General features: G+C 51.1%; 1 protein-coding gene across 10 annotated transcripts in view; it reads left to right on the top strand.

Moving 5' to 3' along the window:
• Positions 1-25,110, top strand: part of CLEC16A (C-type lectin domain containing 16A) — a 199,954-nt gene that overhangs the window by 29,666 nt on the left and 145,178 nt on the right. For 5 of the 10 annotated variants that reach the window (XM_014849916.3, XM_014849913.3, XM_070484930.1 and 2 more), the window contains 3 exons: positions 1,339-1,392; positions 4,854-4,967; positions 21,775-22,006. In XM_014849916.3, coding sequence (XP_014705402.1) covers positions 1,339-1,392; positions 4,854-4,967; positions 21,775-22,006 — 400 coding nt within the window. The remainder of the gene's footprint in view (positions 1-1,338; positions 1,393-4,853; positions 4,968-21,774; positions 22,007-25,110) is intronic. The other 5 variants (XM_014849914.3, XM_070484931.1, XM_070484932.1 and 2 more) reach the window with 3 other exon arrangements.

The raw sequence follows: 25,110 nt of genomic DNA, 5'->3' as shown, positions 1-25,110 counted from the left end.
TGAAGCTGAGCGAGATTCCTTTCAAAGCATGCTGGCTTTCCTTTCCTTCCCTCTTATTTCCTGAGAGGGAGAGATGCAGGGAGAGAATGTGTGTAGACTGTGAAAGTGGACGCGAAGAGAGTGCTGACGTCAGAGGGGGACAGGAAACCTCTACAGGGTTAGGTTTAGGTTTCTACGAATCCTTCTCTTGAGGTGTTCTCATCCCTGGTAACTTTTTCTGACAGTGGCCAGCGCTAATTGACTTGGAGAAGATCCAGCCACAAAGCGTGCACAGAATGGACGGGGAGGGTCGGAGTGCACTTGGGAAAAGATCCCAGGGCCATGATTGTCCGCAGTTAGCAGCCTCCGATCCCTTGTGGGGACAGTGCCTGTTCACATGCACATCCTCGGGTACCCTCCCCCTGTTCTCCAGGATTCTGGCTCCGTGGGTCTAGGGTCGACCAGGAATCTGCATCTTTAACCTGCCCGCAGGTGATTCTGAGCTGGTGGTCTTGGATTCCCCCATGAGAACTGCCACTTTGGGGAGGGGAGACCCTCGCCCAGCCACTCCCAGGGTTAAGGGGTAGAGGCCTTGGCAGGAAGCAGGACAGCCCAGCTGGTTTCTGCCTCTGCAGATGTGTCCCAAGGGGATGGAGCTTTCTTTTTGGAGATGGAGCATGGAGATTATCACTAAAAATAAGTAAGTGGAAGAAAATTGCAACCCTAACTAAATCTGCCAGAGGCAGCTCTGGGGGGCAGCGAGAAAGCATGGGAACTGGAGTTTTCAGACCCGGCTGCAAATTCTGCCTCTTGCCTTTCCTCACTTTGCGACCTTGGACAAGGCAGTTAACCTCCCTGAGCGAAACGAGGGTCCTCAAGATCCTCACAGGGTTGGTGGGAGATGGAGCTCTCTGAAGCTCGGCACAAACGAGGGGCTTCTCTGAGGCCAGGGTGCCCCGGCCTCTCCCTGGCGGCTGCCGGGAAAGCTGTTCCTGAGAACAGGCCTCCGGGGGCCTCTCCTGCCCGGCTCTCCACGCCCCAGCTGGGGGAAATTAACATTCTCGGTAATTTAAGGAGCTGGTTCTCCCAGGGCCAGACTCTAATCCGTGACTAATGGTGAAAGATTTCTCAGGTGGAGAAATAGTGCCCTCGCAGATGGCATGAGCGGGATTTGGTTGCGAATTTATTTTGCAGAGTGGACTTTTGACTAGCACCAGGAAAGGACAGCCTTGGGGTCATGGAGGAAGTCCGGGGACAGGGCGCCTCTCTTTCAGACAGAAGCCTTTGGCTTCATGTATCTTGTGCCACTCACGTGTGTGACCTGGACTTCTCTCTCTCTTTCCCCTCGGCCTTCGCTAGGGAGGAGAAAGACCGAAGATCAGCCTGCCCGTTTCTCTCTATCTCCTGTCGCAGGTATGTCTGATCGTGCCGGCATGTCCCCACTGCATCTGGGGGTCCATGGAGCGCTGCCACCTGTCCAGAATTTCCCAGGCCAGCTCTCCGTGTCTTCTCTCTCTGTGTCCCCATCTTGAAATAAAATAACAAGAAAAGGAGAGGGGATTCTATTTTCCAGACACTGCATCGAGGTGCTGTGTGTCTTCTTCGTGGCAGTGGCTGGAAATATAAGGCAAAATAAAAAATAAACCCGCCAGGTATGTAGTTGATTTTTACCATGGGGACTGTGGTTTCCAAAACAACCAGGGAGTGTTTTCAATACCCTTGAGATGTGGCCTGCATGGGTCTTATTGACGGCATTTTGAAATAAGCCCCAGACTGCAGGACTCGCTGTGTGCGTAGACACAGCAACCTTGGGTTAACAACCTTCCACTAACGAGGCTGTTTTTAAAGGCTTTCTTCATGATTCTGCTTCCCAGATTACCTTCTGGAAGGTATCTCGTAGCAACCTCAGTTCCAGGATTTGTGTCTTGAGCCAATTTGTCTGCCTCCCCTCTTAAACAAGTGTGTTTCCTTCTCGTAATTATGTAATATTTACAAGAAGGGAAAAACTCCATGGTGACCCAGTTACATAACTTTAAAAATATTTTTATTACGAGCAGTCCAGACTCTCAGGCCATCTCTCTAGACTGTCAAGTCGTCAGACGTTTGAGCAGAGCACTGTTCCCACTCCTGCAATGGCGCAGGTATTTATTTGCTTTGCTGAGAGAATGTCCTTCTAACTTGGTCCCTGGGCTGTTTCAAGTTTGAGGTGGGGCTGTCTCCGGTTGGCCTGAAGAGAGATGCAGACCTGGCCTCCTCTCAGCGGCAGGGCAGTCGGGATCCGCATGGGGCCTGCTCACTGTCCGCCCTCAGGCCTGTGTCATGGGGGCTCTGCTTGCTCAGGAGCGCTGCCCTGCTGCCTACGCCTTCTGAATGCCCCTCTGTGCAACGGAGCACGTTGCAAACCTCAGCGTCTCCTGGCACCTTTCTCCGCCGCCTCGTTAGAAATCCGACAGCATCTCCTGCTCGGGACTGTGGGAGTCTGGCAGGACTTGACCAGGCCAGATGCTCAGCCACAGGAATCCCGTGGCACACAGCCTCAGGACCCTGCAGCTGTTGGAGTGATGCACAGGCAGTGTCCTCGAGGAGCACGGCTGCCCACCCCCACAGCTGGCATGTTAATGGAGAGGGGTCAGGCCACACCTTTTCTCTGAGAACCCCTTTTCTCCTGTTTTCTTAGTGAAGGAGCAGCAGCTCTGGCCCCTAATTACTTGTTTCAGTATCACGCAAAAAGCATAGCTTGTAATCTGGGGTTCCTCGGCTTGAGTAACGGAGTCCTCCGTTCCCCCACCTGTTCATTTAGCGTCATCATAATTTTGCCTAAATGTGTGGAAACCTTGAGTCCCGTGTCCGTAAGCATCCTTATAAATTATTTTACAAGCACAGCTACAAAACCAAGAAGATTCACATTAACAGCATTAATTTAGTGTGAGAGGGCATGCCGTCCTGCCGAAACTAAATGGCCACTCACAACGAGAGTGTGGTGCAGACAGGATGTCCCAGCTTTGAGTCCGGTCTGCGCACGTTTCCACGTACCGTGTGATGACTGGCCCTCCCCCACTTCTGTCCATCCAGAGCTCAGAAAGGACTGGGCACTGTGTCCACAGGTGGGAGTCAGTGGCCTTCGTCTTGTGGGCCTTAATAGGTCCTCAGTGAATGTTTGCGAACTCAGTGAAGCATGGATAAATGATCAGTTAGGGTCACATCCAAACCAGGTGCCCAACAGACATTTGTGGAATGAATGAACTCAGTGTTTTGTTTTTGTTTTGTTTTTGGCGAAGTGGCGGCAGTAATTTGGCCATGATGAAGGTGAGAAAAATCCTCATTGTCATCATCATCATCATCATCATCATCATCGCTAGCATTTGAATGCCTGCCACAGCCCTGGACGTGGGTTAACTCGTTTGATCATACTATGTAGTCTCTCTGATAGTCACTGTGCAGTGTTTTAAAAACAGATGTGCCTTTTTTTTTTAGGTAGGTACCACATTTGGCTATTCTGCCTGTACCTTTAATCTGAATTGTATTTATTTTTTTGGACAATATATTCACCCTATTCAAACAGTACAAAACGACATACAGGGAAAAGTCTCCTCTTACCCCTGTCCCCCAGGCACCCAGACCCACTGCTCAGAGGCAGCCAGTGTTTCAGTTTCTGCCTTTACTTTTTTAATTTACAACATTGATTTTTTTAATAAAAAATTTTCTTAAGTTAAAAAGTTCAAACAGGTGAAAACCAAGTTTCCTTTCTACTTTTGTTTTCAGTCTCCTGATTTCTATCCCCAGAGACAACTGTAGTTAGAGGGTTTTCCTGTGTCCCTCCAGAGAGTTCTCTGCTGGGGCTTCTCAGCTGGGGACAATTTCACCCACCCCAGGGGATGCTGGGCAATGTCTGGAGACATTTTTGGTTGTCATGACTGGGGGAGGGAGTGCTACTGGCATCTGGTGCGTAGAGGCCAGAGATGCTGCCAAATATCCTGCAGCGCACAGGACGGCCCCCACAACACAGAATTATGGCCCGACTATAGTGCCAAAGTGTAGAAGCTTTTCCATATGTGCATAAGCAAATACAAATGTGCACACGCTCCCTTTTTATATACAGATGGCAGATCCATGCTATGCTACACCCACGTTGCCTTTGCATTTTAAAACAAAGTAGCAGGTGTGCCTCAACCTGCTTGGCCAGGCCATTTTGAATACCCTGAACCCTAAAGCTGGTCCTCTGAGCATTGGGCAACAGGGTGGGGTGGCAGGGACGTCCCGGACAGCCCAGCGCCTGCTGATTTTACATCCTGGCACGACTAGGTCGGTCTCTGGCTCGTGTGGCTTTTCTTCCCCACAGTTTCCACACCTACCTGTGCTGCCATGGAATCCTAGTGTGCTGACACCCACCACCGGGGTCAGAGGTCATTCCAGGGATGGAATCTGTGCAGCCGACCCTTTGCCAAGTCCTTGATTGGAACAAGATTCTCGGGCCCCTTCCTGCGTAACTAAAGGATTGGGCGGGTGCCCTCTGGTCTCGTCATAATCGAATCTGACACGAGAATGCATGTGGACAGGGAGGAGTGTGCTGGTGTGGCTGCTCCTTTCCCGAGTTGCTCCCCTTCGGCTGGACTTGGCTTCGCCCCACCATGAGGGACGGTCTCACTTTACTGCACTTCCTTCCACTGAGGAGCAGCCAGCCAACTAGGCAACAGTCGGAATGAAGAAAGGGCCAGCCCTCAAAGGAGAAGAGTGTGACTGGTTTTTCCTAAATGTGACCCGTTCTTCGTCACAGGGATTGCTGCGTCATCCAGGGCCTTGCAGCCCAGCCGAGCTGTTTCAGATCAAGGGGGGAAGAGGTTGAAAGACTACACATGTCTCTTCTTTCTCACCAGGTCTTCCTAATTATACATCACGCGCCCCTGGTGAACTCGTTAGCTGAGGTCATCCTGAATGGGGATCTGTCTGAGATGTACGCGAAGACTGAACAGGACGTTCAGAGAAGTTGTGTAAGTCATTCGCATGGGGGCTGTTTTGAGACATTGATAAGAGGTCGTTGCTCGTTTTGTTATTGTGTGTGTTTCTCTAAAACCAGAAACCAACATTCTGGTTATACAGCAACAATGATGCAGAAGCTGGTCTGGGATTCAGGGAACCTAATCAGAGTCTTGAAATGCATACCGAGGAAAATCTAGGTTGGGTACTAAGTGGATTTGATTGATCGTATGTTAGTAAACATGGATTTCTACTTCTCTGGGCCTCAGATTGCGTATCTGTGAGACACTATTATTGGGACAGAATGAGAGAATACCTCATCTAAGACACAGATATCTACAGAGGCTGGACAGGGAACTTGTATGAATGATGCAGGCCCCAGGGGAGAGCGGTAGGGAGTGGTGGGGACTGTGGCAAATTGGAAAGTGTATGTGTCCTCTGTGAGCAGCTGCCGTCCCACCTCTGCCTGCAGTTGCTCTGTAGGAGTATGGATGCAATATTGCCTGATTTTCTCATGTTTCCAGAAAACCTGGAAATCTGCATTTTGGTGCAAAATCTCCCCAGTTATCCCTGTACTGTAGTCTAAATAGAGCATGTTTGTGGTTTGCAGGAGCCTTGAAGTTGCGTTTTGTGCTCTGCTAGAGGAAAACACCTGAGACCAGTGTTGAACATTCTCCTGAACCTTTCCAAGCTGGGCCTTTGTCTCTTGCCAGCCTTCCCTTCTCCATCCTGCTCACATGTGCTGAGCTCCAGGCTGCCTTAGTCCTGGTACAGCTCGTTCTTTCCCCAGTATGCCCTGGGTTTCCACCTCCATGCCTGTGCCCTTACCATACCCACAGCCTGGAAGGCCCTTGCTCCTGGCTCCCTCTTATCGGAGATCTTACTTGCTGTAGGCTGCTGGTGGCAGGTGTCTTGTATGCCATTGCATCTGCTGCAGCACAGGCTTGGCAATTCATGTCGAGGTGAGCGCAGTGTTTGACACAAAGGCTGTTTCATGAGGGCCCTGGCTCTGCAGCCAGGTTCTCAGGCAGTAGGCACACAGGTGAAAGGGCTGGGCTTGCCCTTGGCAGTGGCCTCTGCTGCTATATCTGAGTGAGTGGGCGGAGTGTGATCCCGAAGCATGAAAGGCCGGAACTGCATGGAGTACGATTACGAGAGTGCCCTGTCCTTCTGGTTTTTCTGGCATGCGGTGGCTTGGCCAGGCCGTTTGAGGGAGCATTGGAGCCTTTGAAAAGGTTTCCAGAAACTTTCTGTCCTTGGTGGTGGTGGCATTAGTTCTGAATTGCTCAGGGCCTTTTCACGGCGTTTGTGTGGCCCATCCTTTTTTGATTCATTCAACAAGTATTTATTAGGCCCTTTCTTGGGATCAGGCATTGTGCTAGCTCTAGGGGTGTACAAAACCCCAAACAGTCTCTGTTGCATTGGAGCTTTCCAGTCCAGTCCAGGAGAGAGAGCTGTTGATCAGATAGACAACTGAGTGTACCGTCTGAAGTCCTGGACGTGCTCTGAGGGGAGGAGTAGTGTGTGGTGAGAGGGTTTAACTAGAGGTGACGGAGTGACAAGTGTCAAACAGGAGAGACACCCCTAATGGTCCATGTCATGACAACATATGGTCCAGAAAATGTGGGCTGACTTGGCATTTATGGAGCCAGAGATGCTCTTTTGCAACTTTCTTAAACTAGCTTTTGCTGAGTGAAGGCAAGTAATGGAATGCTGAGTCAGCCGGCCTGGTCAGAGCTGCTGAGGACCCCAGCAGCCAGCGGGTCACCCTGGGCAAGTTATTGCCCCCATTTCGGAAAGTGGGAGAGCAAGCCCTATTGCAGAGGGCTGTGGTGGGGGGCTGGGGAGAAAAGAGATTTAAAGTGCCCATCAAGTGCCTTATAGGTTGCAGTCTGGCCCTCAGAGCTGTTTGGTTTGCTCTTCAAAGTGTTTAAAAGAAAATTTTATGAATTACCAACTGTGAAATTTAGGAAGGTTCGCATAAAAATCTGGATTTCAGGCTTGTCTTGAGCAGTGGGAAGATCTGGTGCCATGGTGTGCGTGTTCCTGCAGGAGGCTTCTCAGAGGCTGCCCCCAGCAGCTGGGGTGTCGCTGCCCTCACATCCGCCCAGGCCCCACCCAACCTGCTGCTGGCTCCTGCTGCGTTGATACTCATGACAAGTTGGAATGTGTTAGGTCCCTGTGGCTCTCTTTTGTTGCATGATTCCAGACCCCCAAATGGTGTTAAGGCTTCGTCACAGAATGTCTTCCCTCCTGCTGAGGTTAGACTTCAGGTTCCACGAGATGAACCCAGAGATTGGCGGGGCACTGGGGTTTGCAGGGTTTTTTCCATTGAAATTGATTGGCATGCAGTGGCAAGAAATAACACAGAGCGATCCCCGTACCCTTTCCCGGCTTTTCCCCCAGTGGTAACATCTTGCAGAACTCTAGTCCAGTAGCACAAGCAGGATATTGACAGTGATACGTGGGGTTTGCAATCTGAGCAAACGCAAATTGCAGCGACTTACTGGCAACCTCTCAGCTTAGCATCCCCACTTTAGTTGAACGCTCTCATCAGAGGCAGCGTTTAGGAGATCCTTTCTTTGTCCTGATGGCCTCCTCTTGGGATGAAGTTCCCGCCTCCATTGTGATAGACACAGCCGCTCGTCGTGGTGGACGCCTGAACTGAAAATGAGATTCTTTTGAGCATGGAAGGCATTGCTCACCCAAGTGAAAGTGTCAGCTTTCTACTTCCGGTTATTACCTTTCCCCGATGCGAAAGCGAAGTTTGTTGCATTCTGACGACTACAGTTGAAATTCGGGCAGAGTGGAGGAGCATCTCGTTTATGGCTTGTTTGACAATAGTCCTGGCCAGGTTTACCTTCCTTCCCTCTGAGCAAGAGCCGTCTCCTATTGTTTCCTGCCTAACTCGGATGTGGTCTGATCATACTTGTTTTAAGTTCTTGGTCTTTTTTAACCTACTTTCTCCTTCCCGTAATTTGTAGATAAGTTACTGGTATTGCTTCATTTTACCAGCAGACCTTTCACAAAACCAAACCAAAATTGAAGAGAGAGAAGCGGAGGGGAGAGCAGAGTTATTTGAAAAGTCTGTAATTTAGGGTTAGGTTTAAAACACATCAGCATGGTTAGATAAATGTCTAATTGAAATTCATCTGTGCATTAAAATCATATGGTTCCTGCCAGGGTGTAGTTCTTGCTATAATTCTAATGCAGAGCAGATTGTGTTTCTCGTCGGGGAAAAGAGAGTAAGAGAACACTAATTCTGAAACTGCTAACATCTCATTCTTTTGCAAAGAGAACATATAGATTAGATTATGGGATATGCATCATTACCTGTAGGTACTTTTTTTAAAAAGGGGCTTTTTTCATCCTGGGTTTGTGTGGAATAGTTTCCTTAGTTTTTGCATTCGTTCATCCATTCCTTCAGCAGGGATGCAGGGGTGCACAGGAAGGAGACGACCCTGCCCTCCCTGGGCTTCCCATCCCCTCTGAGGACAGGGCACTGTGCCTTAGAGATGCCTGCATCGCCTGGGCCATCCTGGGGCTTGCCAGAGATGCTCAGGGGGCACTCACTGCAGGAGTGAATGACTCGGGTGAACCAGTGGCAGGGTCACAAGGGCCCTCGTGATGTTCCTAATGACTCTCAGAACAGAAATAGCCTCAGGGCCTGACCCTCACATGCCCCCTTCTCTGCACAGAGCCAGGCTTGGGGGAAGGCGTGCTAGAGTGGGTTGCTTTTGCTGCTCTTCTACTTTCCGCCTTAAGAGGCAATCGAGTGGAGTGGATTCTGGAGCCACACTGCTCGAGCTCCTCAAATCCTGGCTCATCTTACCAGGTGTGTCCACCTCTCAGGACCTCAGTTTCCTCACCTCTGCAATTAGAATAACAAACATGGGTTTGCGAAGAGGACTAAATGCAGTGTCAAGTGTGTATTCCAAGGCCCAGCACACATCAAGGCCTAGATGTTAGATATTAGCATTGTAACGATCTTAGCTTCCGAGGCTGCCAAACAACCGGGTGTTCCCTACTGGGGACCTCCCTTCTGGGAATGATTGACATAGAGGCACACTTTGTGCAGCCCTTCGGGAGGCGCCTTGTTGCCAGACACAAAGGCGCGGAGGGCCCAGTATTAGCAACGGTGACGACGACGACAGCACTAAAGTAAACGTGGCAAGTTAGTCGCAGTGGGCTGAGCCTTCATGTGCATTCTGAGCCCTTCAGCTCAGTCAGCCCCAGGTTCAATGTCTGGAAAGTGCTCATACTTGATGAGCTAATGCGCATTCACATGGTCGGCTGGCTGTGAATTCAGAACAGGACTCAGTCCTGGGGGCCAGATAGGTTTGTTAGTCTCAAAATGAGGACGTCCACCATCTCTCTATAGGCTCCACTTCAGCCAATTGGGATAGTCTCCAGAAGATTCTCTGGGGATCCAGAAGAGTGAGCACTCACCTAAAGTGTTGGCTGCCACTTCTCTACGTGACACCTGTCCTTTTTGGGAGCTGGACCCTCTGCCAGCAGAACATTCCGCCAGGACATGGCATGTGGACCTGCAGCTGAGAAAAGAGCAGCCTGGCTTCTCTGGATCATTTGCAGAATCAGAGCATTAATCGTTGGCTGGGGTCCCCTGGTCACTGCTCAGGGCTCTCTTTCCAACCAGGCTGGAACCAGACAGTGGCTCAGCCTCCCGAGCATTGAATGCCTCTGGCAGGATAGCCCCCCTCGCAGCCTGGATTCGAGTCCCCGCATCTTTCAGTGACCCTGACCTTACGTGTGACCCTGGGTTAATCAGTGCTGGTTCTGAAGCACACACGTTCTTCTTCCTGAGAGTGGAAACAGGCTCTGGGAGAGGGTTGACTGTGAACACCGAAGGAAAAAGATAAACTACTATAAATCAAGGGCCTTAACTGGCACTGCTGCAGACATTCCCACAAAAGAATTAGAGCCCGTTGTGTCTTCTCCCCGTCTGCCGGGCCCTGGTGGTCTGTCCCGTAATCCCTCAACAGACTCGCAGCTCCAAGGCGCCCTTACTGCCTGCAGAAGTGTTGAGTGTGGCAGCACGGGTCCACGTGTAGGAGGATCTGACAGAATCAAAGAGAATCCAAAGGGCAACCTGTTCCATGTGTCAAGTAGGGTGTTGTAGACGAGAGATGGCTCAGAGGCAGTTGCCTCTCCCCTTCTCCTGTGTGCAAGGTGGCGACAACTGACACAAGTCCTGTGGCATGGAGGCTCTCGGAGGAGCAGCCTCTAGGCAGGGCTGCAGGTGACTGGACCTGATGGCTCAGGGGTGCTGGTCCTGGTCCAGGAGCCAGAGGAGGCCCAGGGGTTCTCGGAACGGCCACATCCTGGAGGAGCCAACAGAGAAAACCAGAGTGGGCAAAGCGGGGGTGGGGTGGGGTGGAGAAGGCTCTGTGACTCAGACTCAAGCTGGCGTTTCTGTGTCTGCCCGGCAGCGTGACACAGAGTGGGCTGTGGTGGCCACAAGGCCAGAGACGGCTCCATGGGGTGAGGTGGTGTCACGCCCCCTGCTGAATGGGGACCTTCCTGAGTCTGTGTTGAGCCATGGCTGACTTCTTCCAGGTTTCTGCAAAAATCAGGAAACTCAGGAGTGGGAACAGAAACATGCAGAACCTTCCACTCCTGCGGTCTCTGCCCTGGGACTTGGTTAGTTTTCATCAGCAGCCTGGCCCTTCAGGCATTTGAGTTTTTTGACCAGACTCGGAGTTCCTTGAAACTGGGTCAGAATTATTCATTCATCTATTCAACAAGTTTTTATTGGGCATGTACCAGGCACTGTTCTCGGCACTGGAGATGCTCCAGGGAGCAAAACAAAGACCCCTGACCCCAGGAGCTTCTCTTGTGGTGGGAAAAGAGAGAGGGACAATAAAACTGTTAGCAAACAGTAGAGCCTGTTAGTGTGAGAGGTGCTCTAGACAGCAGCAGTAGCGAGCAGAGAAGAGGGAGGGGCAGGGCTCCACAGCGTGGCCAAGGTGGGCCTCCTTGGGAAGGTGACATCGGGGCACAGACTTGAAGGAAGTGAGGGAGCGAGTCATACAGCTATCTGGAGGAAGAGCGTTTGGGCCAGAAGGAACAGGCAGTGCAAAGGCCCTGGTGTGTTGGAGCAACAGCAAGGAGCAGCATGGCGAGGCGGAGCGTTGTGGGAAATGAAGTCAGGGAGGGACCGAGGGTCTGCAGCCTGTGGCACCCTGTGGGCCATTGGAGGCCTCAGGAGTTTACACTGAGAGAAATGGGAACAGCCTAACCTTCGCGTCCCCAGTGTTTAGCACGGTTCCTGCAGTAAACATTGATTGTCTTGAAATAACACATCTCAAGAGGGAATCAAGCCCCGTATCTCTAACGAGCCACGGAAATCCAGTCTTGGTCAGTGCCAGTCTGCGAACCGGGATGTGCGGTTTTGCTCACGGGGGCTTCACTTGGCAGGAGCTGGGGGCCGCACATGGGCAAGAAGGGGCCAGTCTGTTTACTCCCCTCTCTGGGCACTCCAGCAGTTTAACGACTGTGGGCCAGGAGGGGAGGCATGAGTCACTCGTTCCCGATGGGGGACAGTGAGCGTGGCGCGTGGGTATCACCCTCATCCCAGGAGACAGTGGGGTTCCCCAGTGAGTTCTGCGGTCCTGGCTGGCCTGAGGCTGACTGCCCGCTGGCCACTTGCTGCATTGCTCACGTCCTAACCCCAGGGGACCCTCCTGGGAACCTCCAGCCAAGCGTGGGGACAGATTCTGGGAAGCTTCGTGAGCAAAGAAAGAGAAACAACATTCGAGGGCTTCGTTCACTCAGGCAGTGTGCTCTGGGGGACTTGTGGACTCTGGCTGGGGCCCCCTTATGAGGGCAGTGCCCATTCACTGTGAGCTTACTGGCTTGCTCCCTCTCCCCTCACCCTCCCACGAGTACTTGTGGAGCGCCACAGATTCCAGGCAGGTGCTGTGCTGGCCACAGAGAATACAGATCGAACAAGACAGACATGGTCCTCTCCTGACGATCTGGTGGGGAGAGACACAGGAAACCAGCTCATCAACACAGATGGAGATTTGGACCTGGGAAGAAATACGAAACAGCCTTGGGAGACGATGGGGAAGGAAGCCATCCCTGAGGAGCTGACATTGGGTTTGAGGCCTGAAGACTGAGGCGCTCGCCCTCCTGAGAGAGGGGGTGGGGGGGCGAGGGCCACTATGGTCCAGGTATGGAGAATGGTGAGTCACAGAGCTCCGCGTGTCTGGGATCAGAAGAGAGGCCAGGATGCAGGAAACGTACGGGGTCGGTGCAAGAGGGGAGCATTTTCGTTTCGCAGAAGAGGAACATGCTCGTTCATCTCATTTCACATCTCGATAAGGCTTACAATAACCCAAAGAGTGAGGTAGTATTATCGTCACATTCTCCGCATGAGGAAGCTGACACTGCCAGAGGTTAAGAGGTCATTCTCTTGTCACCCTCCTGTTGGGGGTTGCAGGCATCCAGCCCCAAATCCCCATGCTGTTTCTGTTTCACGCCCTTAGGTCACCGTCTGCAATGATAGTCACTTCCAGGTTAGCATGAGATGTAGGGGAGTGTCATGTTCCGGACTGAATGTTTTGTTAATGGAGAGCCACCAATATTTCACAACTAATTACTTTTTTTTAGAGAACAAAACATAGTAAAATACTCCTCCTGAAGAAATACCAAGTAAATGCTTGGTACGCCGTTGTTTAATGAAAGAGTATGAGGTATTTCGTTTTGCGTAAGCGTCAGACATACCTCTTCCATCGTAAATATCTTGTAATTAAATTGGTCCCACAAGCATCCAGTGGCTCTTGATTGAATTCCAGACACAGCATGGAGGGGGACAGACCAAGCAATGCTAGTCTTGAGGAGGACAGAGAAGATGACGTGGGTGAAGAAGGCCAGGGGGATGCGGCTGGTCTCCCACAGACCAAGCAACACCCCAGAGGTTGCTTTCTGCGAAGGCACAGCACTGTCTTGGTGTGACCTGCTGTCCCTCCCAAAGTCAGTGTGCTGAGCGGGTGTGCAGTGCCAGTCCTCCACGCCCCAAGATTGTTCCGATTCCAGAGAAATGGATGTTTCTTCGCTTCCTGCCTCTGCAGCTGCAAGGCTGCCTGATAATTGGCCAGTTCATGGAGAAGAGTGCATGCTCCTCTTGTCAATGGAAGCGGCCTGTTACCTCTCTGTGTGCCCCCTCCGTAGGTTCCCCTTCCCCATCCAATTTGTCAGCGTCCGCCTGTCGCCTCCCTGCTGTGGGCGCAGTCGAGCGATCTGGACGTGTGCTCAGGCCTCGGCTCGGGGGCCCACATTACTCATGCTTTGGCATGTAACACATTCGTCCATACATCACCCTGAGTCTACTCTGGCTGACGCAGGCTTGCTGATCACCTCGTTCTGGAACGAGAGTAGGCTCGCTCCGCAGCAATTACCCAACCTCCCTTCACAGCCAGCTGCAGAGCCACTCCCGGCAGTGCCATTGGTTCTCCTTGGTGTCACCCTGGGCCACCGTGACCCCCTGTGGCATGTGGTCTCTGTGTGTATGAGCCAGAAGTGGGAAGTAATTACACGTTGTGGTTGGCCGTAATCGTCGTCAGAGGCCCGCCCGGTGAGTGATGTGTAAACCCTCCTGAGCTTTTGCTCCATGGGGCTACCTGCTTCTCCGATTAGTGTGATCCGGGCGTGGCAGGGCCTCACCATCAATCCTCCCGGGGCTGGCCCCACCTTGGGAGGCTCGGCGAGCGCTTGTGGAAGGGCGTTGGAGCCGTGCAGCAGAACGGTTGAGCACGTGGGCACTGAGGCTAGACTTCCTGGGTTTAAGCCCTGGCCCTGCCTCTTGCCAGCAGGTGACCCTGGGCCGGTCCCTCTGCAGCTTCCTTCCCCGTTTGGTCATCTGGGGGATAAAGTGAGTCAACGTAGATAACGTGTTCAGAGCTGTGCTGGGCACATTTCAAATGCTCGCTGGGTATTTGTGATGATTGTTACTACCTGGAAAAAATAACAGGAACGTGTGCTCGCCCTTGGCGCCTCACAGCAGCCCTGTGTAGGAAGTGCTAATCTGAGGCCTATTTGATGCATGGGGAAACTGAGGCCCGGAGAGGAGAAGGGAGTGAGCAGCTCAGCCAGGACTCAATCCCGGGCCAGTGGGACACCGAGCCTGGGCCGGGGCTGCTCCAGTGTCCCCGTGCATCCCCCTCTGCCTTCGCTGTAGACCCTGCCAGTCCAGCCCTGAGGCTGGAGTGGGGAAAGGCTGGCCAGGGGCCCAGGAGCCCTTTTGGGAGGCCAAGTCTAGCCTGCTCCCAAACCAGAAAGCCAGTGCACGTGAGTTGCTAGGCACGAGCAAGTCAAGGTTAAAGCAGAGAGTGTGACTGCTTTTTAAACAGTAGCCCGGCTCTTCCCTCTTCCTCCTAGGCATCTATTTGCCAGGGGCTCGAAGGTGAATAAACATTTCTAGAGTGTCCTTAGTGGCAGGCGTTCTGCCCGGCATTTTTGCATCAGGAGCTCATTTCCACCTGTGGCAGCGTGTGATGGAGCTGCTGGTGTCCCTGTTTTACAGATGAGAAAACTGAGGCTCGTTTGGTCAGTCACCTGGCCAGTGGGTGGCTCTGAGATGGATCTGGATCGGGCTCAGGTTGGCCCCTAGACAAGGCATGTTTTTGTTAGCATCGTCTGCCTCCTTCCTCCTGGTTCTCAAATTACTTAGCAGAGGTGTTTGAACAAAAGGATTCTTGTTGCTTCCTCGGAAGGTGAGTGGGCTAGGCCTGGGAGAGCCTGGAAGGTGAGCTTTCTTAGCTTGATTGTTTGACACCTCCTACAGATCCAGACAGAATCCCGGGGCCTCGTCACCTGTCCTTCCCTTGCCTGCCCCCTCTGGCCACCAGTCTCTTTCCCTCTCCTTTTCTTCTCAACCAAGATTCTTCCCAGAGTGGCCCGCCTGGTGTCTGCACACTCCTTTTCCTGGCCACTGCCAGCCTGTGCCTTCTCCCCTCCCCACTGCACCACTGAATAGGCTCAAGGAAGCCTGCTCAGCAGGCTGCCTCTCCCAGGTGCTGAGGCCGGGGCGCCTTGGCATCTCTTCCCAGGCCACGAGCACCATGAACTCTTCATGAACAGCTGGCTGGGGCCGCCCGGCTGGCGCAGCACCACCCCCCTGACTTTCTGTGTGCCGGCTGCTACCTGGGGATCTGGCCAAGCACATTGTGTCCCAGGGCACCACCGCTGTCACCAAGCACACCAGCTCCCAGTGACCTCGGCCTTGACAGAAATAAAGGGTGAAAGCCGGAGCTCTGTGCTGGCCTTCCTCCCATTCTCCTCTCTTCCCAAGTGTTCTGGCGAACTCCTGTTAACGTTCACAACTCAGTTCAGTCATTTCCTTCTCCATGAAGCCCTCCTGAGCTCCCCACCCCCGACCTGGCAGAGTTCCCCACTCCTTCCTCCATGCCACCATCGCCCCTCTTTCTCCCAGGGTCCGCGTGGGACACACCGCAGCACCCGGCCTGCTCCTGGCTGGCCCATGAGCTCTGCGAAGCTGTGGCCCGTGGCCACCTCGCCCTTAGCCCAGCACTTGGCATTGAGTCCGGGCTCAGTGAGTGAACGGTCAGTCCCTGGTGACTGCAGAGCCCAGCTTCCCGAGTTGTCTGCTTGCTCCTAGCTTATCCTGAAGGCACTGTGACGACCTGCCTTTATTGACAATCCTCTAGGTAAACGTCCTTTTAGATTGAGGGATAACATAAATAAAGTGCATAAAAGGGCAGTAATCTGAGGCATACCGCTTGCCGGCTTTGTACTTATGATCACATTTGTGCGTAATTCAGTCAAGACAGAAAGCACTTCAGGCATGCTATACAGCTCCTCGGTCTGCGACCAACCCTCCCGCCCCTCCCCCTGGCTCATCACCACTCTGACCTCTAGAGGTGCCCTTTTACAGGTTTCTTCTTTAATTGTGGTAAAATACATGTAACAGCATTGATGGTGGATTAACCCTTTTTAAGTCTACAGTTAGTGGCATTAGGGACCTTTTTTAAAGGTGTTCTTTGCATTTAAGTAGCTCTGGTAGTACTTTCTTGGGGTAAAACAACTGAATGATACAGAAACGGCGAGAGTAGAAAGTGAAAGTTTGCCCAACCTCAGTGTCGTCCTCAGAAGGAACCACTGTTTTCAGTTTGTGTATCCTTCCAGATCTTGCTCTGTGTCCTGTCATGCCAATATCCATCAATACAGGAAAACGTGATAGCTATGTACATATTTTAAATCCATCGTTTTGTTTTTTACCTGTAAATAGAATCCTTGCTTCTTGATGGCTTGCAGCTTGCTTCATCGCGTGTGGTTTGTGTCCGGGACTGTCTGAGAGGGGGCACGTCGACCCTGTGGAGGACGCTCGGTCTGACATCTCCGGCATCGGCCGCGCTGCCTCCCCTCCTTCATGCAGACACCCCGGCCACGTGTGTTTCTCTCCTTCCTCCTGTCCCCGTGCTCCCAACCCCTCTTGCTGTCCTTGCAGAGCCTGCTCTCAGATCCGGCAGCCTCTGAAAGGCCTTAGTTATCGCTGACCCCCAAAGCATCACCTTCTCGAGTGTGTAACTTTGAAGCAAGGACCAAAGCTGTAAGTTGAAGGGCTGAGGCTGGTGGAAGGTGTCATTAACCAGCAGTCAGGGGCAGTTGCTTTAGGGAGCATTTAGGCCCTCGGGCCATCCCTGAAATCGTATTGCTGGCCTTCAGCTGGCCCTGACCCCAGAAGCCAGCCTAAAGGTCCAGCTACCGAATCCCATGTCTCCCCCTGCCTCCCCCAGTTGGGTCCCTGGCAGAATCTGTGCAGTCAGCAAGCAGGGCCGAGTACCTCCACGCTTCTGCAGCGCAGGCTCCAGGTCCCTGGGAGATGAGCTCCCGAGCTTGTGGCATTTGGGAGACACAGACCTGTTTGCAGAACACTTTGCTCTGGGGCGTGCGTGTGTGCTTTCTTTAGGGGAAGATCTGGTTTCTGACCCTGAGGTGGGCTTTCCCACTTCTTTTGGTGACTTTCACAGCACCCGCCCTTCCCCTCTGCTCAGCCCAGCTCCCAAAGAGGTCAGGCTCCTCTTTGCTTCCCTCCCTCCCTTTTCTTCTTTTTCTGTTGTTCTCGCCTTCACTTTGGACGCAGTCCCGTGCAGGCAGCAGCCCATCGAGGCCGTGCCCTGCTCCAGGCACCTGGTTTAGTGTTGAGAACACAGTGGGGGCAGAAAGGATGGGATCCCCCCCCCCAATTCTCCTGGGGGCTTTCCCTCCGGAACATCGGTATTGCCCAGGGTGACGCAGGATTCCTGGGAGGCCGGCAGCCAGGAGGCTCTCGGCAGGAGCAACAGGAACGAGCGCGAAACTCTGCTCGCCTTTCCCAGCCAAGCTCTATCCGCTTCTCACGGGAACTGTGGGATTTTGGTGGTGGTAGTAGTATTAAGAAAAAACATCAGGTCGTTCAAACAGAGAAGAAGAAAACAGAAAGTAAAGTCCACAGTTGATCCTTGTTGAATTTTTTAAAAAGTTAATTTGCATACATGATTAGAAATTTCAAACCAAACGGAGAAGTATAGAAATGAAAAGATACAAGTGCACTTGTGCAGGCGTACACACACAGCACCACCCGCCTTCTTTCTTTCCCCAAAGATGAAATGTTAATATGCTCTTATGCAGCTTTCCCGGAAAAGTTGTTTCCATCGTCACGTGTAGCCTTTGCAAAGCTTTGCCTGAGAGGGAGCGGCTGTGTTCCCTGGTCATGCTTTGTCATCCTGGGGCAGTTTCTGCATCAGTATATCTAGGTATAAAAAGACCTCAGTCTTTTTAACATCTACGTGGATTCCCGCTTTACGGACAGACCATAATTACCTAACCAGTCCCCTATTGATGGACATTTAGGTTATTTCCAGCTGTTTCCTGGGTAGGTTGCATTTTAAAGGTTGAAATTTCCCCGGTAAGCCTGCCATCCCCCCGCTTCTCCGACACCTGATCATCGAGAAAAGCAGATCCCTTTGGAAAGTTCTCAAATTCATTTTCACCGTGATGTTTTTTTTTGATGTAGGCAGGGAGAGGAAGGTAACTGCCATATGGTGGATGCTTGCTGTGTCACCAGACTCTGAAGGCACTTTATGTCCATGATTCTGCTTAGTTCTAGAAGGCCAGAATCCCTTGCCCCACGTTTTAGACAAGGAACCTGAAGCTCAGAGAGGCCCCACAGCTCATGTAGGGTTCAGCTAGGGTTCCCACTGTTCTGACCAGCCCTGGACCTTGTGCCCTCTTTCACTTCCCTTAGTTCTGCCGGTTGTTCCGTACAGCTGAGTCCTTACAGAGCTCAGGGAGAGGTTTCTACATCCATCCGTGTGAATTTCTGCTCATAACTTCCAACTGGGTGGCGTTTTGTTCTGTTTGGTGTTGGTTTTCTCTTTCTGAAAGCTTCGATTGCGTATGGCATGCTCTAAAATTCACTGGGAGTAAGTGGTGATCAGAGGAAGCGGTCGCTGCTTCTTGGGGCCCTAACTTACTGGGGCCGAGTCCTTCAGGAGATGGTGAGGGAGGCATCCGGGACTGCGTTTGATCACGCAGCATCCTAAGTGGGCTCTGATGGATGCTGTCTGTCGAGCCGTGCATGCTGGGAATGCGCCCATCTCTGGGCTCTTGGTCGTTGGCGTCTGTAATGCACTATCTGGGTTTCCTGGACAGTAGAATCATGTCTCAATTTATCTGTCATTTTTGTGGATGAATAATCCAAAGTGGGTAAATAAAAATTAATGTTTAGATTTGGATGCTAATTTAGCTTTCAATTAGGTTTTGTTTTGAGCGTTATTTAAATTAATCTGTGTTCTTTGAGCACATTCTGCTTATTGTCCAGGTACAGTGGCCCCAAGAATACAGTTGGTGGTTGTTTCGGGTAAATTCAGAACATGGATAAATCAGATCAAGATAATGGAAAAGTTTACTTTAAAAGTGTTTGCTTTTTCTGATGACAAAATGATGTCTGAACATCATCCAGACCCTGGAAAGAGAACAGCACTTCAGTCGGAGTCCTGTCCCAAACAAATCAGACAGTTTTCTTTTGTCTTTGCTCCTTTCTAACCTGGCCCATGGCATGTAAATACTTTCTAAAGAGTGCTAAATATGGAACTGAATTTGAGCGACTGGTGAAGCCCTATTATTTTAGGAAGATCTTGAGCTATGGGCGAGCTTCCATTTAAATTCTAACTCTGCAGCTCAGCAGCTGTGTGACACTGGGCAAGTCACTTAGCCCTTCTCCGCCTCTATTTCCTCATCTGTCAGATGGGACTGATAATCCCTATGTCTCGTGGTTGTTATAAGGACTGATGCAGCCATGTCTTCCACAATACGGGACATGAACCACAGGTGGCATGCCCCTTTTCACTTCTTAGAAGCCCTCTGACTTGTTCTGGGATAAACTTCTTCCTCTAGGGCATGCTGATCTTTAACTCATCACTGATACTTGCCAGGCTCCCCTTCTAGAGAGATCCAGCACTTGGCCACATCCAATACACCATGCTTTTTCTTTTCTGTTATTTATTTTTATCATAGCAAGGTATACTGGTGTTTTATTTCCTGTAGTGATATGCAGTTTCTTTTAAAATAAATTTATTTCAGCTAAATGAGAAGTTACTAAGAACATCAGTGTGCTGTAGTTAAGACATAAACTGTGCAGATAGTGTATAGGTTTGAATCCCCACTCTGCTGCCTCCTGGCTGTGTGACCTTGGGCAGGACACTTAAAGTCTCTGACCCTCAGTTTCCTTGTTTGTAAAATGAGGATAACAACAGTACCATCTGGTGGGGTTGTTGTAGAGTTTACGTGAGATAATATAGTCAGAGCCCTTAGAGTAGCATCTGGCACACTCGGAGTACAGGCACACCTCGGCGATATTGCGGGTTCAGTTCCAGACCCCCGTGATAAAGCGAATATCGCAGTAAAGCGAGACACACAAATTGTTTTGGTTCCCAGTGCATATAAAAGTTAAGTTTACACTATGCTGTAGTCTATTAAGCATGCAATAGCATTATGTCTAAGACAACAAGGTACATACCTTAATTAAAAAATACTTTATTGGGCCTGGCCCGGTGGTGTAGTGGTTAAGTTCATGCACTCTGCTTTGGCATCCCAGGGTTCATGGGTTCAGGTCCCATGCATGGACCTAGCACTGCTTGTCAAGCCGTGCTGTGGTGGCGTCCCACATAAAATAGAGGAAGATTGGCACAGATGTTAGCTCAGGGACAATCTTCCTCCCCCACCCCCACCCCAAAAAAATACTTTATTGGTAAAAAGTGCTGACCATCTGAGCCTTCGGCGAGTTAGAATCCTTTTGCTGGTGGAAGGTCTTGCCTCGGTGTTGGTGGCTGCTCACTCCTCAGGGTGGTGGTTGCTGAAGGGGGGGCGGCTGTGGCAGTTTCTTAGAATAAGACAACAATGAAGTTTGCCACACCAGCCGACTCTTCTTTTCACAAATGATTTCTCTGTAGCATGCGATGGTGTTTGAGAGCATTTTACCCACAGGAGAACTTCTTTCAAAATCGGAGTCAGTCCTCTGGAACCCTGCCGCTGCTTTAGCAGCTAAGTTTATGTCCCATTCTAAATTCTTCATTGTCATTTCAACAGTCTTCTCAGCATCTTCACCAGGAGTAGTTTCCATCTCAAGAAACCACGTTCTTTGCTCATCCTTAAGCAGTAACTCCTTGTCCATTAAGGTTTTGTCATGGGATTATAGTAGTTCAGTCACGTCTTCAGGCTCCACTTCTCAGGCTTCACAGACCTGGAGAGAGTCAGGGCCTTGCTCTGGACCAGGCTTTGGCTTAAGGGGATGCTGTGGTTGTTTTGATCTTCCATCCAGAGCACTAAAACTGTCTCCATGTCAGCAGTAAGGCTGTTTTTCTTATCCTTCATGTGTTCACTCAAGTAGCACTTTTAATTTCCTTCAAGAACTTTTCCTTTGCGTTCACAGCTTGGGTAACTGGCGCAAGAGGCCTAACTTTCAGCCTGTCTTGGCCTTTGACGTGCCTTCCTCACTGAGCTTAATCATTTGTAGCTTCTGATGTGAAGTGAGAGGCATGTGCTCTTCCTTTCACTTGAACACTTGGAGGCCACTGGAGGCTTATTAATGGGCCTAATTTCGATAGTATTGTGTCTCAGGGACTCGGGAGCCCGGAGGAGAGGGAGAGAGACGGGGGAACGGCCGGGTGGGGAGCAGTCAGAACACACACGTTAATCACCTGTTTGCTGTCTTACATGAGTGCGGTTCGTGGCGCCCCAAAACAATTACAATGGTAACATCGAAGATCACAGATCACCATAAAAAACAGAATAATAATGAAAAGTTTGAAGTATTGCGAGAATTACCAAAATGTGACACAGAGACACAAAGTAAGCAAATGCTATTGGAAAAATGGTGCCAGTCGACTTGCTGGATGCAGGGTTGCCACAAACCTTCAATTTGTAAAAACCGCAGTATCTGTGAAGCGCGGTAAAGCAGAGCGTAGTAAAATGAGGTATGCTTGTACCATAAAGTGTTAACTGGGAATGTTTTTCTTGTGCAAATGACTGATCCCTGGGAGGCGCAGAGCTGGTGTAGGTCAGTAGGTCAAGTGCAGAGTTTCTGACCAGGATGGTGGGCGATAAATGGTAGCTGGTGCTATTGTTTTGGTTATTTAATAATGATGATGTTGATAATAGTCATAATAATCAACTAGGAGGTAGCGTTTGTTGTTCTGGAAATTAATGTCCTGGGGGAGAAAGTCTCAGGCAGCTTGCTAGGATCCAGTGAGATCCCAGGGTTCAATTCCATCTTTTGTCTTGGTTCCACTTGTCTAGGCCAAGCCCAGCATTCGGTGCTTCATTAAACCCACCGAGACGCTGGAGCGGTCCCTTGAGATGAACAAGCACAAGGGCAAGAGGCGAGTGCAAAAGAGACCCAACTACAAAAACGTTGGGGAAGAAGAAGATGAGGAGAAAGGGCCCGCCGAGGATGCCCAAGAAGACGCCGAGAAGGCTAAAGGTACAGAGGGTAGTTCAAAAGGCATCAAGACGAGTGGGGAGAGCGAAGGTGAGTGCGCCTGCGAACGCTGCCCTGTCGCCCGCGCTGCGAGCCAGGCTGTCACTTGTGTCTGGTCCCCCTTGTGTGTCAGCGGGTGCTTCTGTTCATCACCGACACCAGTGTACCTAATTCTATACAACCAGCCATTCAGAGGCAGCCATGGCAGATGGGTGCAAGACCCACCCTCATTGGATGGGTGACCTGGAGCAAGGTTCTTTACTCTTAATCCCATGCCTCAGTTTCCCCATCTGTAAAAAGAGGGTAACGAATAGTATCTACTTTGTTATTATAAGAATTAAATGAGTAAATACACGTAACGTGCTCAGAACAGTGCCTGGCCTATGTGATAAGTGTTTCCTGCTGCTACTATCACACCTAGTGTTATTACCATCATCTTTATCGTTACTGCTGCTCTTATTATTGCTTATAACCTGGAATTACGATTTTTGACAGAAGTCATTATTTCCAGGGCACTGAAGGAAGAAAACGGGCCCATGTTTAATGAAATTATGTGCTTTTAATAAGATAACTTTTGTGGAATTCAGTTAATCAGATGTGATCCTCCAGGTTCTCACATTAAGATTTTTAAAGTCCCGTCTGTCTAGAGTGAGGTACACTTGTGTTTGGTGCATACGTGCTGAGTAAGCAGAATCGTTCAGCCCTCTTTTTGCCCTTGTTGGAATGATTCTGGTTTGTTCTTCACTTCCCTCTTATTTAGATGCTAAAACCTTCTCGATCTGGAGAGCATTGACTGCTCTAAGACTAAGTATGCTTGAACTGTGCAGTTCCTTGTGTCATGGGCGGGCTCCCAGCCACACAGATGGGGTGTCTGGCTGCAGCCCCGGGCACTCAGAGTGGGGGAAGTGATGGGGTGGAAATGGGGCAGGGGCTGTGCTTGCTGGAGGTGAGCTCTCACCACCCCTCCTGGGACAGGCACCGGCTCTCAGCGCCTGCCTGTGGTCTGCTGGGGGTGTGGGGGCACTTCCTGTCAGCGTCCTCTGGGTCCTGGGCTGCAGCAGCCACTCCAGAGCCGGGCCCATCCGCCGGGACTGTGTGAGTCCCCCAGTCCACGGCGTCTGGAGCTGGAGAACAGAGCAGCTCAGTAAATCAGTGACTGGCAACTCATTTGTGTTTGGGAATTTGCCACATTTCTGCAGCCAAAACCGGGCCCCAGCCCCACCCCGCTGGCCCATTCTGATTGTCTTGGCCGTTCCCAGGGAATGCCACGATCACAGTCTGATCAGCGTAACCACAGTGTCTCTTGGGTGCCGCCCATCTCTCTTTTTAAGGCGGAGTCTCCAGCATGCTTTTATTTCTGTTCAAAGTGTGCAGCAAGTGTTGGGGTAGGAACTCTGTTTGGGCTTGGGCAACTTGCGCCAGCGTCTATCACTTTGGGGGGAGGGGAGGGGCAAGCACAAGGTAAGCCACCCTTGTTTGCTGATTCGGATTGTTCTTTGGTTTTTTTAACTTGGAAGAAAGTTGTCTGCTTAAACCCTAGGTTTAGCTGTGCTGTAGCCACACTGGGGGATAAATGGACAACTTTACCCCATTTTGTACACTGTGTTCTCCTCGATTTTGTTTTGGAAAGATGCTACCTCTTTCATTCCAGTCCTTTTAAGGGCTGCTCTCTCATCAGGCCTGGGCCCGTGACTAACCGTGGTGTGGACACAGGGCAGGCTGGGCCTCAAACACACAATCACATGAGTCAGCTGGGCGGCCCAATCCTGGCGCATGGGGGCTTCAGTGGCTCGGCAAGCCTGCCGTTCCAGCGGCCTGTTGGGGTTGGGTAAGGACCCCGTGCACACTGAGCCCACCAGCCCTGTGCAGGGGGCAAGGAGAGAACTATTCACCAGCCTCTGAAAACATGTTTTCCAGGTGGTTACTCAGCTAGCTTGTGCCAGACAGGGCCCTGGAATTTCCCAGAGGCCTGGCTTGGACAGTTGACGCTGACTTCAGAGCTCAGTCAAGCGTGGCTCTCAACGACCCCCTCGGCGTTTTGGTGCTCTCCTATTTTCTCAAACTCGTATTAGTCATTCCAAAATCTGATGGGCCTGTTGTCTTCGCACCCAGCTCGCCATAAATAGATACAACTTTCACAGGCCCGTCCAGCAGAAAGACACCTGACCAGGCAGCAGCAGGCGTATTCTGGAGCTTGTTGAGTTGTATCTTTGATCTCTTAGTTAGTCTCCTGTTAGGAGGTGCGGCTGGTGGATGTTCTCTCCTTCGATTGTATCTGTGTTTGAGTGAAACCGCACAGCTGTTAATTCCTGTGACTTGGAAGGGTGTCAGGCATATTTTCTCATTCAGTTTCCCGCCAGAGGACAGTGTAGATGGGGGAGGTGCCTTGGAGCTGGGAGACTGACTTGCAGTCCTGTCCCAACATCTAGGTTTATTGTGGGCCTTGATGGTCTTCGTAAGCTCTGGACCTGATTTTTCCCATCTGAAAGTGATGAATGTAGAAAATATCATTCACATGATGACTTTTTTCTTAATGAGTATTTGTTAGGATCCTTGCATTTACAAGATTTAGAGATTCTACTCAGACTGGCTTAAGCAAAAAGGGTGATTATTGTTCACGTAACTGGGAGGCTTGGTCAGGGCTGGACCCAGGTGCAGAGATGACCTTTGGCAGCGCCAGGCTTGCTTCCTGCCAACTTAGCCACCAAGTAGAGAGGGAGCTGTTCCTTCCCGCTGGCTGCAGCAGAAGTCTGGGGGCCGTGCTGGTTGGTGCTGACAGGCCTGGCTTGTCCACCTGTAGAGGGATGTTCTGTGCCGATTGGCCAGGCCTGGGTCCTATGTCTTCACTCCCGTGACTCCCTCAGTCAACAGTGAGGTGCGCGCAGCAGAAGAAGGGCTCGTGGATGCTGGGCCAGCGGAAACAGCAGCTGCTCCCCTTGGAAGCCACACTGTTTCTGTGGACTCCTCATCCCCCTCAGGGCTTCTTCTCCCTTCCTGTTTTCAGGTGAATATGTGGCTATTTTCTCCTTGAAAATTATTTCTTCTTGGGCAAGCTTTTTGCATTGTCCCTGGATCTAGGGGCTTGTTGACAGCCTGGCTATAACAGACAGGCACAGGTGACTGTTGACTAAAGAGATGCTGGCAGCAGGTCCCCC

This window comes from Equus asinus, chromosome 14 (assembly GCF_041296235.1).
Source record: "Equus asinus isolate D_3611 breed Donkey chromosome 14, EquAss-T2T_v2, whole genome shotgun sequence".
NCBI lineage: Eukaryota > Metazoa > Chordata > Mammalia > Perissodactyla > Equidae > Equus > Equus asinus.
This window is presented reverse-complemented; position numbering and strand designations above follow the sequence as displayed.